Here is a 21,673-nt window from a genome sequence, read left to right as displayed (position 1 = left end):
GAGACTGCAGCACTAACACAAAACCACAGCAAGGCTAAGAGGGAAGAAAATCTTATCCGGAAGAGGGAGTAAAAACAATCTCTATTAACACGTAGGAAAGTTTTAAAATATTTTATTAACTTGAAAAATAAGATTTGATTGAAACATTAGAAAAGTAGTAAGAACAACTCATTAGCCTTTAGTTTAGAGGAACCAAAACAAAGGACTTCAGGTGTGAGACCCAATGTGCTGAAAAAGATTCTACCAGAGCTCCACAGAGAACAATTTCAAACTGCAAACTCCCATAGTTTTACACAACTTAAACTTGCACTGCATTCCCTCTGAAGACGACCTCTAACTTTCCATTAATGTTATTTTAAAATGTAATTACGTATTAAAAGGTCACATAAAACAAACTTGTTAAGACCAATGGCAGTATTAATAATTTCTTTAAAAAATGGTAAACTACACAGAGGAAGAAAATGCTGCTTACCTGAAATGCCAACTGAATTGTTTCCAGAGTTTTGGATGGCTTACAGACGACTGACAGAGCAATGACAAATTCCCGAATGTCAATTCTGCCCTCTTCATTCTGTGAAGCAAAACCTCACCTCAAAATACTGCATTTTTTCTCCGAACTTTCATAAATTACTAACAGTTGCTAAATACATGGAATATGCAGAAAGATCATTCTGAATGCTACTGCAAAAAAAACCCCAAAGGAATTAATTCAGGGCAAGAACCTGGGTCATCAAAGCTCTGCATGCCCTTTTCAGAGTCTCAGTCAGAAGTTATGATTCAAAGATTCTTGCAAGACAGTTCTGCTAGTGTCACCCTTCACTTGTGTATTTAACATTTTTATGTTAAACCATTTGAATTACCAGGTTGAAATTAAAATCAGAGAACCAGAAGGCAAGGTAGCCTAATTTAAGACCTGAATACATGACATCTACTCTTTGGTCTAAGAGAACACTGTGGTCACCTCCATCTGGTCCAAACAGTACCTCATCTAGACAAAGACAATAGTCATATCCCCATCCTGACTGATTGCCAGAGGAATGAAAACCTGCCTTTATTTGCCAGTTCCTAGGTCCTTCAGGTTACAAGCATCCTAGAAGAACTAGTGATTTATTTACAAGGTAAGTGAAACATCAGCTAGCAGGTCTGGCATTCAGTTTCAACTAGCCACAGCAGAGGTTTAGCCTGAACCTTTCTTCCTCTTCATATTTTGCATCTAGAAAGAAAGTCAGTTTTGTCTTACTGATACTCCTTTTAACTTCTACCTGAATGCTTTCTTTAGTTGACAATAGGTACTCTTACTGTGCTGAAAGGGAAATGCAGTATGCATATATTGCGGTGAAATGCTCAACAGCAATTAGCACTGGCCCAAATCAGAGCTCAGTGAATTAAACTGGAACAGAATTTGGCCAAAGCAAAGTTTACCAAAAGCAGTACAATTTTAAAACATGATTATTTCTTACCTCATCAAAAAGGGCGAACATACTTTCTAATGTGTGAGAAACTGGAAATTCCAAGTATGCCGAAAATGCTTTAAGATGAACTTTTCCTTTTTTCATTTTCATGGCCCTTGCAGCGTATTTATCAAGATCACCTTCAAGTGTTTCTGGCTTCAGCCTAGAAAGCATATTATTTTTGCAAATTTTAAAAATAAACCCAGTTTTACAATACAAATTTCAATATGCCAAAGGAAGCAACGGATCATAATGCTGTAAATCCTTACAAAACCTGGAATCAGAATTACTAAGTAACTTTATAATAAAATAACATATTCCCATAAATCTTAAGGCTCCCATTAGTTCTTGAACTGTATTAGAAATCGCTGCATGAGCTTAGGAACCCTGGTCATAAACTAGTGTCCTTTATTCTACCTTGATTATAAGCTGTATGTATAAGCAGTTCAACATGAACAAGAAACACAGGCTAGAACTAGCTAATAGGAAATACCAGGCAGGGGGGAACTAGGTGGGATTTAGGTCACCTGAATATGGCTGTGTTGTAGGACAGTAACATAAACCAATTATGATTCCAAATTTACTAATGTCACCAAACAGAAAAGACCTGATGCATCTTGCCTAAAAGAAATAGGGGATTACATAATAGCGATTATACTGTTAATCCTGTTTGTCAGTCCTAATTTTTCACGTTCAGTCTGGAGTTGGACACTATCATCAGGAGACTCAAAGAAAGTTCTATCAGTTAATACTGCAAAAGAAATGCCCTCTGTCCTTCCAATTGCAAGACCAGATTTTGACTGACTAATGAACAGCTTTAAATCTATGCAAATAGCTATTGCATGGTTGTGTGATGTTTTTTTGGTGTGTGCTTTTTTGTTTGTTTGGTTTTTGTTTGTTTTGTTTTTCTTCCCTCTTCCCCCAAGTCAAGCTTCCTGGTTTTGCTTAGCAAAAACAAATCTTACTATGAATACAGTAAATGATGCTGTGGGTACGTGAGGAAAAGTAAATTCCCCCCTAATACAACAACAACCAAATCTTGATCAGGAAGTTTGCTCTGAACTGATTTAGAATAACATGGGCAAACTTTCCAGTCTGAAGACAAAAGAAGCCAACAAAGTCTTCTACAATATTATTCTGCAGTTGTCTGGTTTGCTGTTTGCTGCTGCAGACAATGAAAAGCAGTTATTTACAGAATTCACAAGCTCACACAAGAATTGTTCCCAGACTACAGCTGAGACTCCTCAGCAGCTTCCTCTCTGTGACAAGAATGAATAAAAGACTTAGCATCAGCATTCTCAGGAGCTTCTGAAGAAAGTTAAGAGCATCTCTGTATCTGGTATGTCAGCTCCAGACCTTGATTGCTGGCTGAAATGACCCTTCTGAACAAAAAATGACTGCTTTTAAGTAAAAACACAACAACTGTGCTGTCTGCTATTACCTAAACTGACTTAACAAAAATGTACTAACTAAACAATGCCAAGCCATGTATTTCTGAATTAAAAGATCTGAATATGCATGAATTCTTCCAGACACCTGTAGCCCCTACAGAACATTAATATGTTCTCTGTCCTGGTATTAAAGCACCTCTCTTAAGTTTTGGTCCTAGACAGCATAAAAAGAACTGCGAAACAGCCCTCTGCAAACGTTTTATTTACATGATCACATAGAAAAGTAGCAGGAACACTGATAAAGAAATCCATAGAGGATTTGAGATGCACACAACTCAGCTTCTCACATACAAGATTACATATAAGAAGTGTCCAGAGTTAACAGATCCCCATTGTAGCAGCCGAAGTGGATTTTAACTGTAGAATGGGGACAGCTGGCATCCGAATCTTCCCTTGAGATAAGCCCTCGCTGACACAGAATACGCAGTCTAACATCTGTCTCGACATCAGAGAGATTTGATTTGCAATGAATTGACTCAAAATTCGCCTTCTAGAACTCGACTAAGTACTCATTTGTTGAGCAGTATTAGAGACTTGTGAGATCTTCTCTTCACTTCTCTTCAGTCAATTAAGTCCAAAATGCTAAAAAGTTTGAAGGCAAAGCTTTGTACAGAAAGCAGCATAGCTTACTACAAATCTTAGGATGTGAGCCAATCTCCAAAACAGTACGTGACTCAGGCAAATTTATGCCTTTAGCCTGAGCATTAATGCATTGTACTTCTGGTAATCCAAGGTGTGCTCACTTCCCTTTGGCCCTTTCAGAATCAGAAAGTAACTGATGTGTGGATGACCATGACCTTCCATGCTGAAGTATTTTGAAGCCAAGCGTTCCAAATCCTGCAATGGGTTCTGAATCAAAGTGAAATAGTTTGAATGTTTTAATTACTTTAAAATTGTTACTTTTCTCCCAATGGAGGCTATAAAAGCTAGAAAGCCAGCAGGGGATGCCTTTGCTCATAAAATCGTGCTTGTTTGTCTAATGGCTTCTTTGCAGGATGTAGGCTTTACGATACATAATGTTATTTGCTGTTGTGGCATTTTGCTTCATTTTTTAGGACAGTGTGCACTAAAGGGAACAAAAAGTCATTCCCAAATCCCTGAAGATGGAAAGGACATTTTCAAGATTAACAGCTCTGCACATTAAATCCTTCACAGCAGACTTCACAAGGAAAACCAGATCCCTGAGGTAGGATATTTTCAGCATAATTACCACTATTTTTAGCAAGTGAGATGTCTTGCCTCCTTAAAGCTAGTTTTAGCTGCATTTGACCATTTGAAAAACTCCTTTCTTGCATGCTGGGAACCTGCCAAAAAACTTCTACTGTCTCACAAAGATGGAAGTTGCATAAGAACAGCTGGACCCTGTAGCTAGCTACTGTAAACTGCAAGCTCAGAGAAACATACCCCAAACCAGAAAAGCACGAAACATTCAGTTTTATGTCTGCTGATATACTTCTGTGCAAGTTCTTGTCACAACAGAGAAAGGATACTGAACAGCTGCAAATGTGACCTTCTGAGTCCACAGGGCAGGGGCCATCATGGTTGGCATTAGCTATATTAAGCCTGATCTGTGATCACCTCCTGTAATGGACAGTATTGCTTTTATCGTGAATGTAGATGGATAACATAATCCAGGGTCTTTTTTTCTTGTTACAGATGATCTCTAAACACTCTGAAGTCATGGCACTGTTAGCTGTGAGGGGTTATTACTTTGTGGATGCAAATCTCTACCTACAGTCTGGATGACTATTTCAGGCACAGATGGACAGTAGAAGTTTGCATTGTAGTCTGGATGGTAAGTGCTGTCGAGCAAGACAGGCACCAGGACTATGAGACAGTTATCTCCTCCTTGCAGATTTCATGAGCCTAGAGGGGCACTGCCTGATAGGATCCTCATGGCCAACTGGATAAATTAGATGAAAAACTTAATTTTTAAAGAATATTTGCCAAGAAGACTGCAAATGCATAAGAAAAATCAGGAGGTAGAAAACAGTGACTAAAACAGAAGGATGTGAGACACATCCACCCTTGCCAGATGTTCCAAATCATATCTGGGGTTTTGAAAGTAAAAGATTTGAGAAAAACAACCAGGAAGCAATTAAGTAAATAATGCTGTAGCAGAGTACTGAATGTTAACAAACTGAAGGGCAGACAGAAAGCAAGAGAAAAGAGATCAGTTAAAACAAACAAACAAACCAACCCAAACAAACAAGCACAGGATAAACATGGAGATGATCCTTAATCTGGCTAAAAGTTTGATAAAGCTTCCCCCCCCCCCCCCCCCTCTTTCTGCCAAAAAGATGCAATGTGCCTGGACCACTGGAATTACCTGAACAAAATTTCAGGTTACATCCAGACCTTACTTTATAAAGCCTCATCTAACAGCAAGCAGAACACAGTCGCTAACAAATATTTCTATTTCAGATTGCAATATGTGCTACATTTGCCGTTTTTTTGGAAGAGAGAAGAGATGTCTCTATTTTTCAGAAAATAAAGCAATTAAAACTGAGAATAATCACAACTAAAAAGATTAGAAAATAATTTGACTGAAAACTGGGAATTCTGTATAGAGCTCCCGATAGCCAAAAAGCCACAGTTCCATAAGAAAGGGACAACAATTAAGGCTAGAAGGTCCTTCTATTTCATGAGCAAAATGAATGCAGGAACCAGAATGAACAGAAGTTTGAGATGATAATAGGAAATCAATTCAAATCAGAACCTAAGGATGTCCTTGCAGGCAACTACACTAAAGCAGATCATAAAAAGTATCTCATAAAAAGATGAAGACTTAATTACCCTTTATTAATACTTTCTGAAGGAGAAGATATCTGAAGAGGTCTTTAATAAGGCACAAAATCCAAACAAGCTGCAACGTCTATAACATGGTAATTGATCCAGTCAAAATACAAATAGAGAATCACTTCAAACAGTGGGGCAAGTAATTGTGGAACAATTCATCAAATGAAGCAACAGATTTACAACATATGAAAGCTACAATAAAGACTGCAAATAGCTTATTGGTCAGACACAGATTATCAGGCTCAATAAAAGCATAACTGCTTGAGGACTAATGAGTGCAGAATTTGAGAAGATGAGACTATGGTTCAATTCACCACATTGATACAGCAGGCTTTTTACCACAGAGTTCAGCATGAGGCAGCTGAGTTTCAGCAACTTGTGACCTGGCAGCTGTACAGCTGTGTTAACAGAGCCCAAGCTCTTCGTCAGATAAAGCATGAGAACTCGCTACTCTGGCCTCATGGCTTCTGGATTGGATCCCATCCAGCCAAGCACAGACTAAGCAAATTTTACCATGTCAGTGAATCCTGTAGATACATAATGTGAACAGAAATAACTCCCCAGTGAAGGAAACTAAGGTATAACTTGATTTCGTACAATCTAACCCCAAACCAACCTTACTATAAAAATCCTGCATTTAAAACTGGATGTTACCTTGATACGCTATTGTTCAAAAACAAGTATTAAGGCTGGATTAAAAAAAAAATGCATTGAATGAAATTTACTGTTCCAGTTATTTATGGACGGAACTGGATGATTTTAATGCCTCCCTGGCCTCAAAACCTTTGAATAAACAGCAAAATGACTGCATCGCCAAACATGAATTAGAGGTGAAGTCATATTACAATCTTCATCCAATTGTGCCAGAAAATTACCATTGTAATAGCCTTCTTACTGGCACACACCCAAATCGAGGCAGGATAGTATTTCACCAGTGTACAATTGCTCAAACCAGACAGAGAACTTTTGGTAGGGAACCTCAGTCACAAATACACATAATTGTTTTAGAGGCCAAAACATAAACCCAGAAAAGCATAATTTGAAAGAACAGCTTTAAATTGAATGGACAGAATTCAGGCAATTTAAAAAGAGGATTAAACTGAATCCTGAGATTAACGATGGCATAATAAGAGAGGTGCGCTTTCTTTTTTCCTTAGTACTGTAAATTCAGAGCCTTTAGAATAAAGCAAGAACCTTTGCTTCCTCATAAAAGTCTTTCCTGTTCTACAGGAATACTTTTCAGATGGAGGTACCAACAATGCATTAATATATACTTGTCAATGCACAATGTATGCCATCCTATATTCCTTAACCTCCAATACATCTTTGTCTTTTTTTTTTTTTTTTTTCATTTATGTACACAAGCTGGAAGATGAAGCAAAAATTAGTGAAAGTTAAACATAGAATGGAAACATGAAGCTATGCTCTACACTTTCAGAGGAAGTGACAAAAAACAGAGAAGGATGTTTGTTGATTAAAACAGTTAATAGGATGAGGCTATAAATTTAGTTTGTGGTTGTTCAATAGCATGCGAGGAGAAGCGAGAAAAATTTGAACATAGCCGCAACAAGTTGTTCTTCCTGGATTAGCTGATTTTTTTTTTTTTTTCCACTTTGCTGAAGCTTTTCTGAAAGGCAAAGCCAGAGGGAACTGCAGCTGTGAGAAGAAAGATGTGCCGAACCACACTGCATATACTAAGCTATGGTTTCATTAGAAAGTCCATCTAGCACTAACCCACCCAAAAGACCAACCATTTCTTTGTGCTCCTTGGGAAAGGGTGACCCCTGTGCCCTCGCTATTATAACATTAATCCAGTCACAAGACTGCTGTGGAAGTTCTATTTTCCCTTCACAGATGTCACAGGAAAGGGCAATTGACTCTTAACTGTATCAAATATTAGGAACCCCACAGTGTTCCTGACCCTCCTCAGGAAGTATCTTCTAGTTTCTTTCAGGAATGAACACTTCAGACACACTCTACTCACTTGCTGGAGTGTGAAAATATGAATTTTACAACCTGTGCTACTCATTAGGATCCAGGGGTGCTGCTTGCAGGTGGAGAACAGTATTGGTCTGATTTTATATTAGTGTTTCCCTGATTGTAATATGACAACATGCCATGTATGTTCATAAATGAAATATTGTTATATGAGGGGAAAACTATATGAACACTGGTATATACTATAGATGCACCTTATATATAAATATTGCATGTGCTCACCCAAGGCTTCTCACAAGCTTTGCAAATTCCAAAAGACATGTGTCTGAAGGCAGACGAAGTTGTCCTTCAGCCAAAGCTAGCTGGCAGTCTTCAAATGTGTAGTCTGTCACTGGAACTCCCAGCGCCCTTGAATAAATCAAAGAAACACTGTAAGCAAGATACTGTAAGAAAACTGAAAAGAATCATCACTTTTTTATTTTTAATAAAAAGAAATCCAATTATGCTCTCTATTCTGAAGAATTACAAGGAAAAGTCCATAAAAGAAAGTGCACATGCAAAGAATGAAATATGGTGCTCTACTCATTGCAGAACATCTGTTTTGACTTTACAAGTATATGAAAATATACAAGAACACCAGGGAAAAATTAGGTAGAGCACAGACTTTCAAATTCCTTAATATTTTCATAGAAATGAGTATCAAAGGTTTCAAAACTATTACTCTAAAATAAAAATACATCTTTATTAATAATTATGCTAAACATGTAATTATTATTACATTAACATATTAATAAATCAATAATCACCTAAGCAGAACAACTATTACTTTCAGGTAATATAAAAAAATATACAGCAGGCAACATTTATCTGGAAAGAATGGCTAGAACAGAAAACAAAAGCAAGTAGAGTTAAACTCCAAGGAAACACAAGATACTCCTAAGTGTACGGCATCAAGAAAGATAGAAGAAAAAATACTCCCAAGTTGTTACATGCAAAAAAATTAAGAACTCGTTTTTGCTTTACTCCTAACTTGATACTCTGTAGTAACAGCAACACAAAAAGACATTTCAAGGAAATCCTGATCTTGTAGTTGCACTGCATTTGCTGTGTCAAAGTTGAGAGAAATACAGTTCGGTTTGGAGGAAGCCTTTAAGAATTTAGTGTACAAACATAAAACACAGTTTCAAAAGTAAATCCAGCTCCATAGAAGTTACTCATTCACCATGTTTTCCTTTACACTTGATTTTATTTATATTAGGATGCAATGTTATCTCTTTTGTGCAGCCTTTTCTAGTTTGATGAAGTTCTCACAGAATTTTTTCTTGACTTACCTCCATTCTTTTCATCTTTTCTACCTTACTACTAGCCACCTTTTCCGTCTGTGAAGTTAATATATGGTAATGGCAAGATTCATACAAACCCCTTAGGCATGCCACAGTCATTTTGGCTTTGATGAAAACTCTGCATTAGATTCTGTGCTTTATTATAGACAGTTTGATACGTAATGACAGTTCTCTCTCATGCAATAACCACTTAATTTCTTTTAAGTAGCCTCTTCCCCAGAATCTTGTTACAAGGCCTTTGAATGCCAATTTAAATAACATAAGCCAGTTCTTATCCACCATTGAACTGTCAAACTCCAGGAATTCTATTATAATACATTAATGGGACATGCCTCTAACATTAAAGCTACTGATGAAGGTTTCTTCTTTGTAAGGCTGAGAAAGTCAAATATTCAGGAAGAACACCTCACTAATACATACTCAAGCTCGAAAGTACAAAATATGTTAAAAAATTAGATATTATTTATAAGCTACTTAGTCATAAGACAAGGATATACAGTGTAGTGATTCTGGATGACCAGCTTCCTCCTTGCAACAAGGAACAACAGGACAAAGACAACTAAACCAAAAAGATACAGGTACATGGAACAGGTACAGGTTCCTCCAAATTTCTTGTTTTCTGATTCATCACTCTATTCCTCCTGTGTAGAGTGTCCTAGTAGTATGTGCAAATTAGTAAGCCACCGCAAAGGAATGGACAAGAGGTTCTTGTGATATCATATTTCATCCCATAGACCCATGTTTAACACAGTAACAAATGTTGTGTAAAATCCAGATGAATAACTCCCCCATGGTGTGGGGACTTAAGTCCATATCCAAGTTCCACCTGACTCAGAGGTCAGGTATTGCACACCTTGTTAATACTTATTCAATACAGGGTTGCATTATGCAACATAAAATCACTGGTATTATACAATACAAAAATCAATTATCCTTAGAAGAAGAAAAAGGGGAGGATGAAAGGAGGAAAGTCTATCCTGCCAGTTTAGATCACTTCCTACTCTTTGTTTGTACTGTGTGTGAATTAGATGATCCTTATGAAGTTCTCTATCAGCTGACTGTGAAAGAGCAGAACTCCTACGGCAGCAAGGACACACTATCCAGAGCAGTTTACATAAAAGAATGCAGTAATAACCAAAGATCTTGTCCAGCCAGGCATATTACATCAAATTTCATCAGATCTTAAGGCAACAGTAGGTATAGCACACAACAGAAATAGGGAAATTTATGGGCAATCAGGTGAAGCATAGGGTAACTAGACAGAAAAGTGGAAACGGGTTAAAAATAAGTTAAAATAAGAAACTGAAAGGGTGAAGTGTTCACTTGTGGTAGAAAACGATAGACCATATTAGTGAATCAGGAGAAGTGACAAGATGCTTACCAAAAAGATTCTGAAAGGACAAAAAAAAAAAAAAATCCAGTCTGACCCAGCAACAGAGTAAAGGCGGCAACTAAAATGAAAAGACTGTTTTGTTTTGTTTTTAAGAAAAACACGTCTCAAGGAATAAAAAGAAAAATCAGACAAGTTACAGCATAACCATAAGGTGGCAAGCCAAAGCAAGAAAAAAATAACTTCTTAAAACTAAAAGCTAGAAACTTTTTGAACAAATCAAAAGCCACATGACTAAGAAAGATCAGGCCACTCAACCTGCGAGGAGGGTAGAAGCCTGACTGACTGCCATTCCAGAATCAACACCAGATTTAAATAACTTCTTCTAAATAATGGTGCATGAACATTGTGAAGGAGTCTAGCTAAAGAGGAATAAAAACAAACAAACAAAAAACCCCACAAACACTGAACACACAAAAACAAACCATCACAGAACCAACCAAACAAGAAAACCAAACTTATGATACAGAACAGATTCCAAACAAAAGCAGGGATCATCTCGTACTCAGCCAAACCATAAAGGTAAAACACAACATTGCATCTTTTTATAGCTGTCTGTGCCTCTTACAGAAGGAGCAGTATTTGGGGCAGACTTACAGTGCTATCAGTACAGGAAAATTCCCACTACAATTAATGCCTGCATGTATGCCCATTGCCAACACATACACAAAACAGGATTGAGAAGAATAAAAGCATCTTATCTGGCACACCTGTTGGCAATTTTCCAGCCTTTGGACTTATCAAGAAAGGCAAAAGGAACTGAAAAAGTACGTTTATGGATACATATGGACTTTCGGAATTACAAAAATCAGAAGTAAATCAGGGGAAGAAACAGCTTTCGCTCACAGTAAAGTTCAGTCATAGGATCAACCAAGGCCAGATAGAGTTAAAGGGACTCTTGAGTTCAGAAAATAAATCACAAGCTGTAAAGGGCTAGCAGTTTAACCCAAAAGGACCTTGATTTTAGCTCAGAATGCTGAATAGACTGAAGCTGGCAAACATATAAAGTTAAGTATTTGTGCTAAGACTTGTGAATTTTTCAATTTCTTAGAATAAAGACTGGCATATTACAGTTCACTGTAAAGACTGCAACTCACAGGATTTTCTACAGAACTGGTTACCAGATTATTCCAACTCATGTCCAGGGCAATCTTTCTCTACTTCAACTGCCATGGGAAACCAAAACAAAACATTTTGATTTGAGATGCAAATTGCAAGTGCAGCAAGAGCAAGTGCTGGATTTTGCACCTGGGACACAGCAATCCCGGCTGCTGGAAAGCAGCTCCATGGAAAGGGATCTGGGTGTTCCAGTTGACGGCAAGTTGAACATGAGCCAACAGTGTCCCTGGCAGCCAAGAGGGCCACCCGTGTCCTGGGGTGCACCAAACACAGCATTGCCAGCCGGGTGAGGGAGGTGATTGTACTGCTCTGCTCTGCACTGGTGCGGCCTCACCTGGGGCACTGTGCACAGTTCTGGGCACCACAGTATAGAAAAGATACTAAGCTACTGGAAGGTGTCCAGAAGAGGGCTATGAAGTTGGTGAAGGGTTTGGAGGGGAAGCCATATGAGAAGCGGCTAAAGTCACTGGGTTTGTTGAGCCTGGAGAAGAGGAGACTGAGACCTCATGGTGGCTACAGCTTCCTCACAAGGGGAGAAGGAGGGGCAGGCGCTGAGCTCTTCTCTCTGGTGACCAGTGACAGAACCTGAGGGAATAGCAGGAAGATGTGCCAGGGGAGGTTTAGGTTGGACATTAGGAAAAGGTTCTTAACCCAGAGAGTGGTGGAGCACTGGAACAGGCTCCGCAGGTGTCACAGCCCCAAGCCTGACAGCATTCAAGAAGAGACTGGACAATGCCCTCAGACACATGGTGTGAACTGTGGGACTGTCACATGCAGGGACAGGAGTTGGACCCAATGACCCTTGTGGGACCCTTCCAACTCAGGACATTCTAGGATTCTACATTTTTAATAAACTAGGAATATAACAGCTTTTTCAGTATCTTCATTTGGAAGCATTATTTTCCTCTTCATACTACCTCTCCTTCCACAGTCAGTTAACCTGAGTCTGGCCTTTTTAATGTTTGGCAATTTTAAATGGCCAGCTGTGCTCTTCTAGCTTGACATACCTTGAGACCTTCTCCCTCTATTTGTTCTCTGAAATGCTGGCTGTTTTTACCTTTTAGATCACACTACATGAAATTCCAAAGTTAGCAAGTCACTTCAAAATAATAAAACCAAACCAAAACCAAACAAGAACCCAAAAGCCTTTTTGCAAACCCAATCTGTTACATGCAACATTTGTACTTGTTATATCCTGACTTCTCGACACCAAAAAGCTCCCTGTCTAACACTTGTGCAGTCACAATATAAAAATAAATTATCAACTTTCTCATTTTCTGCATACCAATCCACTACAGACACAAAATACTGAACATAAACCAGAATGTGACTGCTATAATATTATGCAAAGTGAGAGAAAATACTACAGGCAATATTGTGACATTCTGAATCTACACTTGAACAAAAACATTTCCAAAATGTTTTGCACTGTTAATAAACAGAACTGTGAACTAATCTAGAAAATATTCCACGGGCTGCTAAAAAAACAAAAAACACCCAAACAAAAAAAAAAGCCACACCAACACCAAAACCCAAAACAAAAACCCCAACCCTTTAAATTGGCTATAATCTTCATAGGTTGCTGAAGACATCAAAAGGATAGCAAATTTGGTATTTTACTTCACTATCAGGTGTTTAGGAAAAAGACACATGAAACAGCATTGAAAAAAAATCACCCAAGCTTCTACTAGTCATCTGTATAGGAACTTCCTGAACCAGAGATTATTTTGTATCACTATGGTTTAGAATCATTGATGCACTAATTTTTTTTGCAGTGTATCTCAGCTCTGATGAATCCATTTTATGCATCTGGTAGAGAATGCCACAATTTTGTACACATTTTAAAGAGGTTTTAAAATTTATTTTTAGGTGATCTACTGTTGCCTGCTTTCTCTCTCTTCTGCTATGGAAAGTAACCAACTTGCCTTACTGTGCATTTCCATAGCACTCACGATTTTACTGACCTTCTAAACAATCGTCCACTTTTTTTTTCTTTTTTTCTTTCTTTCTTTGTAAGATTAAGAGCTCTTATCTATTTAGTCTTGGAAGGCCAGGGGAGACAGCCCCTTTTCTCTCCTTGGACTATTCCTATTTTGTGTCATTCTCCAAGCAAATGAAGGTCCAGTTATAAGAGTCCAGAGTTCACATCAAGAACACAGTTCTCATGATGGTTTAACTTTTAGACAGAAAAAAGAAGCTGCTAACAGCTGCATTTCTCTTGTGCTAAGAAAATGCATCCTGTAATTGTTGGTCTGGATAAGACCTTGTAGCCTTGTACATCACAAATCTTCCAGGGTGAGAAAGGAGGCAGGTTCTCTTTGTGTTGTCAGTATTCAAAAATCTAGTTCACCCCAGTTAACCCTGTTCAGTAACTACCTCTGCCTAATCGCCACACTTACAGCATAAATAGAGTGCACAATGTAGTTCTCATCTCCACTTTTGTATATGGCCTGAAACCCAAACAAATAGATGTTTGTTATCTCCACCATTTCAATAATGCCACTTATACTTATCCTCATGCCTTTGACAGTATAAAAACAAAAGGAAGTCTTGAATTGAAAAGTTGAGTGCTGAGCATCAAACTAGTGTTTCTGCAGAATCACATATAAAACTTCAGGCAGCATAGGCACCGAGCACAGCAGTTTTTCCAAAGTTAGATTTAATTTGCCACTGAAAAGAAAGCAACCAGCCATGGGATAGGTCAGTAAGCTACTGTAAACCCAGATCCTCAAGGCTATTCCTTCAGCAACTAGCATTACCATATCACACAGAGTGGCAGAGATCACATTCTGATGCTGTCAAAACCTGCAAGAAAAAAAAAGTCTGATTTTGCCTTTGTAGAAGATGACAAAGGCTGGAAACGGATACAGAAGATTATCTGTGATACCTTTTGCCTTTACCAGCATGCTGGAAAAAAGGATTAAATTCTCAAGAGCAAAAACATAACTTTTATATGTCAAGCTGATAAGAGTTACTACTCTAACAGCATGACATGCTCTGATAAGGGGAAAGTGATCCCAGCAAGGACTTGACAGAGAAAACATAAAGACAGATGTTTTCAAGTTCCATGTTTAACACTCTCCACACTAATTGATTTGAGCATCTACTGTAAATATAAAACTATGTCTTTAAATGTTTGAGTAAGTGGAGAAGAAAAACAAAGTTATTGGAAAAATACAAACCATGAGAGAAACTTCAAAACTCCTGCTCAGTGTCCTGTATGTAGATATAATGCTGAGTTCTAACACCAGAAAGATCAGAAAAATGAAATGCTCAAATCAGGAATGCTGAAAGAACTTAATTTCTGAGGTGTTTACAGTTTTGAAAAACAAAACGGCAAAAGTGTCCAGTTTCCATCAGGTCTCAGTCTAAATATCTGCCACATGCATAAAAGCAATTAACAAAGGTGCAGTATTTTAACATGCAACTTTTTCCTAAATTGTACCATCTTAACCATATTCTTGCCTATTTTGAAGATAGTTTCTGTAAGAGGAACTAAGAAACCAAAGCAAAACAAATTGCATTTAGATGTTAGTAAGTGTCCAACAGGTCTGTCTACAATTATGTAAACAGCTTACATCTGTAATAACGGGCGAGATTCCTTTAGAGTTGCACAAAAAGCCTGCAGTACAGATTTTCACAATTAGCTGCCTGCACTACTACAGACTTACTACTGCACAAAATTAATAGTGTTAAGTACATACAACTAATTAGAAGCCGAGCTACTGACATACTACTTTAAAATATATTTGAACCCTAATGGATCGTAAGGTAACAAACTAAGAAATTTTGTTTTGCAAGGTGGGAGTGGAAGAGTTATTATACCTACTACTTCTTTAAAGCAGTATTTCTGTACCCTAAACAGTACTTTAATTAGTTCACAACAATCAGATCTCTTCCAGAATAAAAGTGTCAATGAAAATTGGGTGTTCAAGAATCTATTCAACAGGCAAAAGGCTACAGTCCAACAATAAAAAGAGACAACTAATACTTTCTTAGGGGGAAAAACCAACCAACCAAACCAACCAACCCACCCACAAAAACACCAAGCAAACAAACCAACCACAAAACAAACAAACTTGAAATTAGCATCACTAAATTAGAAACTAAGATGCATAAAAGCAATATGGAAAGATAAAGACAGAGAAAAAATTGCAATTGATGCAGCTAAGAAGCATAAGACCATTTCTAAAGCATAAGGAAGATATACAAAGAGTGACATATCTTATTACTAGCTGAGGATAGTAAAATTGTCAAGAGCCAAAAAAAGCCATCCTATGCAATAAATACTTTACAATAGGAAATGACATCCTGTCAAGTGCTTCATTCAACACTTATAGAAGCTGTTCATGAGACAAGATTATGATGAAGGCAAATAGATTTGTGGAGTGGAAATTGTACCTATTGTTGCACTCCCCTTGAAATCAGTGGCAAGATACAAGGTTTTGCTGCAGCACCGGTTCTAGACTCACAAATACATTATGATCTGGGACTGCCACCTCCACTGCTGTAAAATATCCAGTATATCTTCTTCCAGTAAAATATGATGGGAAGGAAGGGGAAAGAACACATCTAAACAGATCCTGAAGTGACCTGTTGACATCTAAATGGTACACTGTCACCAATCCAATCTTCACAAAAAGGAGACATCTAGATGAAGCAGTAATACTGTCCTTTATTCAGCAAGGCAGAGTGCAATGCTAGCACCAAATAGCACCTGAAGTGCTAGTTTGGCAACTGCTACAGCTCCAGAGCAGATTGACAGCATCTGAGCTGACATGCCCTATAACATAAGTCAGATGAATGAACTGGAAGAGCCTGAAGAACTGCCACTAGGAGTAATCATCTGGAAGTGATCAGAAATAACATCAACATAGCAAAAAGTTGTTTATTTTAACTCGTCTACAGTTGTACCCAGGCATCAGCATTCTGTTTTATTCCCATCTGCATTTTAACTTCAGAACTTTAGTTTCCAAACATTTATTTTCCCTTCATATCAACACAGCATCTACAGCCCCTTCTACATTTCAAAGCAAGCCATAATTGCTATCGCTCATTCTGATGGTCTTCCCTTTAGACCTGTATCCCACTTCTGTTACCTTAAATGCCTAATTCTTCAGAGGTGGGAGGGAGAAATAAAGCATGAGGAAAATCATCTCTCTCCTCCTACGCATACATAGAAGGGAAGGCTTTCAACATGCAGGTCTTTGTAGGCTTTCAAAATTTGTCCTTGTACCACACAATCCCTGTCAGCTGACTAGAGTTCAGAATGAAGGTTTCAATAACATGGCCTTCTATCCACAGGCTGAGGACAACACTTAGTGCCAGCAAACTGTCTGAAATTACCAAGGAAAGTCTTTGAGGCTACTAGAACTCTAAAAGGGGTTGATTCACATGGATCATTTTGTTCTTTCTTTTGTGAGAAATGTCCTTTGGTACAATAGATTGAGTATTATCTACTGTTATATTATAGGCCCAACATCCTTAAGGAAACTCAGAGAACTGGGTTCTGCTTATAAACCTGAAAAGAATTACTAGTTTCTATCTACAAACAGGTCTTTGGTTGGAACTGATAACTTCGAAATGGAAGAGAAGTTACACAAAGGAAACTGAGATTCCACAAGTTCTTTCAAAATTAGGAATAGAAAGGTTCATAAGTCCTTCAAGAGTTATTAATGATCTCGAACCTAAGGGTTCTCTGTAAATACTGAAAATACCAACTAATGAAAGAGTTACTGAAATGACAAAAAAAAAAAAAGAATGAACAAGAGAGAATAAAGGTCTATGTATTCAATGTTAGCTTTATTATACACTACAGACAAGTGTTTTAAGTGTCCTCACATTAACATTCAACTTCAGTTAGTTGTTTGCATTGTATTAGTGCTCTATTTCCAACAGAAACAGCTTTCCTGTGCTTTACTATTTGAAACACCCACAGGCTAACAAGGAATACATTATACTATTCTTAACCTCATAAAAAAGTCAGAACTTAAAATGCAACCTCAATAGCATAAAATCCAGTTACATTAACTTTCATAAAATTCAAGTATACCTTTCTCCACAGAAGAATAAATGCCCACACCAGCAAATACAACTGACTTGTTATATGAAGACATGTTAATAAAACCCAACCAACAAACCAACCAACCCACCAACTCCTACAGATCCTGCCATATATGTGGCTGCCTGGGTTCCTCAGAGGTGGCAACTGCTGTATAAAAGGTTTTGTACAGACTACTGCAGATTCCAAGCTTCTCTGCAAGGAGGCAACTACACTGAATTGATTTAACTGCATTTTGTTGATCCTAAAATTAAAATCACACATCTATTTTTATTCCATATTAAAACATACTTACTGTGCCATTACAAGTCTGACGTTATTGGCATACAACACTGGATTTTTTCTTTCTTCTTCTGAAGGAACATACACGGGTAGAAACTGCATATAGAGAACTGAATTATACCAAGAATATTTAACATCTTAAACAATATTATAGCACAATGGTGAAAAATGTATACAGTTCGTTGCTACTTACAAAATTCTATTTACAAAATGACTATTAAAAAAAAAATTGAACTTTTAAATGTTTAAGGATGCACCACACCTCTAGAAATTCACGTAAAAGCGACTCTGCTCATTTCTTACCTCATAGAACCCAAGTAGAGTTTTATCTTCCTTTCTTAAATGGGAGCAGGAATTTTTAAATAATTTTTAAAAGTATTAGCATCTTTCTCTTGCTTCCTGTATTGCTCAGCTCTTTCCAGATAACCTGATACATTAATATTGTTCTATAGCTTAAATATTAAGAATTCAAATTCTCAGGACATGAGGTATTTACTGTTTCCCCTGCACATTTTGAAATTATGACTGCTTAATGTACATGTCAGAAAAGTTTTTATCTCCTGTTGCTGAAGGTTTTGAAAAATTTCTCCTTCAAGTGGGGCACTAGTTATTGGTATTCACTGAAAAAAAAATTCTAAGTAAATACAGATGGCCACGGAATCACAGAACAGTTGAGGTTGGAAGGTGAAAATTAAACCGGAACTGCTAGAGACAGTGTTCAGAATGGAATGGCCTATATTAGAAGACCTTCCAGCTTTTGGCTGTGTTTTTAAATGTTCATTGAAATACGATGTAAGCCCCAAGCATATCATCAGTCTCAACTATAAAAACCCTCACAACTTCCCAATTTATGCACTAAGTGAATGTTCATAAATGTTCATAATCCTGTGGAAAGCTCTGAAGTAGAAATGGAAGCTGCAATAAGCTTAGCTATATTTCATATTGTTACGTATGGGTAGTACACAATGGGAATTATGATCCAGAAATTTCACTCTGTTCTATAAAAAAATAAAATAATAACTTGGGAATAAAGTTTATCATTTAAGCAAATGCTTCTCAATAACTATGAAATTAACTGTATTTTCAGAATCACATAATGGTATGATTGGCAGTACCTACAATGCTGCCATTAGAGATTTGTTTAACTGTTTCTCTGAAGTATTCAGTGATGGACAACCCTTCATTTTTGGTTTTGCTACGGTTTTCCCTATATGCACCACTGCAACTGAAAACCTGCCTTTTAGGTTTACAAGCAGGTACATCAACCTGAGGTGATGTCATATGAAAAAGGAAAAAGACTGAAGCTAACAGAGATGGAAAAATTGTTCCTTCAACTTCTAAGCTCCATTCTATTTCTTTGAGCTGCAAATTGCTATCAAGTAATAGAATCATTTTGGTTGGAAGAGACTCAGGATCATTAAGTCCTACCATAACCTAACTCTAGCAATAAACCATGTCCCTAAGAACATCGTCTAAATGCCTTTTAACCACCTCCAGGGACAGTGACTCCACCACTTCCCTGGGCAGCCTGTTCCAACGCCTGACAACCCTTTCTGTGCAGAATTTTTTCCTAATATCCAATCTAAACCTCCCCTGGCACAGCTTGAGGCCATTTCCTCTTGTCCTATCACTTGCTACTTGGGAGAAGAGACCAACACATCCATGCTACAACCTCCTTTCAGGTAGTTGTAGACAGCAATAAGGTCTCCCCTCAGCCTCCTTTTTCCCAGGTTAAACAGCCCCAGTTCCCTCAACCACTCCTCATAAGTCATTCATGCAAACACAGGACAAGTTTGAATACGAGGTGAATTCCAAAGTGTTCTACATGCCTGTGTCTAACTGGGCAGAAATAGCACGGCCATTTCAGCACTACTAACACAACCAAGAGAAGAACTCTCAGCTGCTGCAGGCTGTGATGGATACACGAACACTGACAGGCCAGCAAACCAAACTGATATGAGTCATGACAAACGACACATGCAGATGATCATATATCCTTTCTTCTTCACCAGACTGCTTGCATGCTAGTTCCAAGTACAGGATGCATGAATGGGCAGGCCGATATTCATCACAATTTATAAAATCTACATAGATGCTTGCTTCTGAGTTTACATGCTGGATGACATGTATCGCATGCCAGAACATACATTATATGCAGAGAAGCCCAGACTAACAAACTTTGGATCCTGATCACTGGCTGTTAGACCATACTAGCTATCATTGAACCAAAAGCATACTGAAGTTGTGTTATTTTGTTGTACATCTCCCCAGTTATTCGATCTTCAGCAGCAGTTGTGGTATAAAGGCTGGTTGGTATTTGCCAGTATCCCTGTGCTGATTGAACAAAGCAGGAATAAAAGCTCACAAACTTTGGAGACCAGGGGGAAAAACATGACTTAGAAAACAGAACAACTAATTTTTCCTCTATGTTGCTAAATCTACTGCACTTCCTCACAAAAACAGATTCAAAAAGTAGCTCTCAAGTACTCTGCCTCATACGTGTAAACAGCTCCTACTATAGTATAGCATATTTCAGAAAGTCACTAGCTTTTTAAATATTTTTTAAGACAACCAAAGATCACAACTTGTCCTTATGAGAGATATGTGCAAGTGACAGAAACTCAGTATCTGCTAGCAGCTGCTGGGTCAAGAAAAATTAAGAAAGCTCAGTAGTGTTCCCTTCTGTGTGAAAGAACCCATTTTACTTGCCTAGGGCAGAAAACCATGTTCCTGGGACAGAGTAAAAATCCTGCCAATCAACTGGTGTGTCTTATCCCATCATGAGGCTGATACTTCCTGGCCTTTCTACCAAAACCAAGCCACTACTTTGGAAATAAGACTCTTTTTTATATACTATTAATAGCTGAAAACATGCAAAGAAAGCGGTAACACAAATTTCTACAACAGCTAGAACTGTTCAGTGGCTAGTATTTTTGCATTTGTTACTTCTGAGAAGAACTTATAGCATAAATAAGTGAACACTGAGCATAGCAACAATGCATACTGTGATTAGCATACATTATATGTTACAATAGTAACATGTGTATATAAATATATAATAGTTCTCCCTACTAATTTACCCTGTCATTAGTTCTATCACAGATAAATAATTGCTTCATTATTAAAAAAGCAAAAGAACTGCAGAACATCTGTCAAATATTCTATATAATACCTTTAAAATACCATACTTCTCCACAATAATGTAATTACTCTCTGTAAAATGCATAAGGACAGCGATTTAAAAGGAAAGGCTTTAATTGTTTTTACATTTTCACTACAATAGTCTTCAGTCTTATGATTCTATAGCGTTTTCCTCGAAGCAAAGTTAAGAATATTCATGGACATTTTTTTCTTGTGTTTTCCAATTTCACATTCTGAACAGTGCAGCCTAATTAAAAAAAAAAAAAAGCCAGACATATTAAATAACCTATCTGGCCTATATGGAACCACCTACAATAACTTTTTCTCTAATTTGTACATCATCATTCACACACTTGGATATGTAACATACACAGATGGTATACTAGTTGGAATAGCAATCAGGCCACTTAAAGATAATAAATTTCTTCAGAAAAGATTCTAAACAGGCAGAAACCTATCTACTCAATTTAAATGAACAAGAAAGAAAAGTCTTAAGCCAAATGAAAAACTGTATTTTGTTATTCCATATTTATGCTACATTTTCAGGTACAGAAGCCAATTTTCTAAAATGTAAGTTGTATTTTAACCTGTTTTTACAGACTGTGTTAACATATGAAGTTTAAGTACAAACTTACTGCAGAATTAAGTACAATATTATATATTCTGATACTGCTCAGAATACACTAGTTTTTTTTTTT

At 37.4% G+C, this 21,673-nt stretch overlaps 1 protein-coding gene across 1 annotated transcript in view; it reads right to left on the bottom strand.

Annotated features, from left to right (window-relative positions):
• Window positions 1-21,673, bottom strand: part of LPCAT1 (lysophosphatidylcholine acyltransferase 1) — a 66,495-nt gene that overhangs the window by 16,899 nt on the left and 27,923 nt on the right. The window contains exons 9-12 of the mRNA XM_082046624.1: window positions 17,848-17,930; window positions 7,922-8,047; window positions 1,461-1,614; window positions 473-571 (exon numbers count right to left, since the gene is read on the bottom strand). Of these exons, the coding sequence (XP_081902750.1) occupies window positions 473-571; window positions 1,461-1,614; window positions 7,922-8,047; window positions 17,848-17,930 (462 nt within the window). The remainder of the gene's footprint in view (window positions 1-472; window positions 572-1,460; window positions 1,615-7,921; window positions 8,048-17,847; window positions 17,931-21,673) is intronic.

Source organism: Streptopelia decaocto, assembly GCF_964273445.1.
Source record: "Streptopelia decaocto genome assembly, chromosome: 2".
Taxonomy (NCBI): Eukaryota; Metazoa; Chordata; class Aves; order Columbiformes; family Columbidae; genus Streptopelia; species Streptopelia decaocto.
This window is presented reverse-complemented; position numbering and strand designations above follow the sequence as displayed.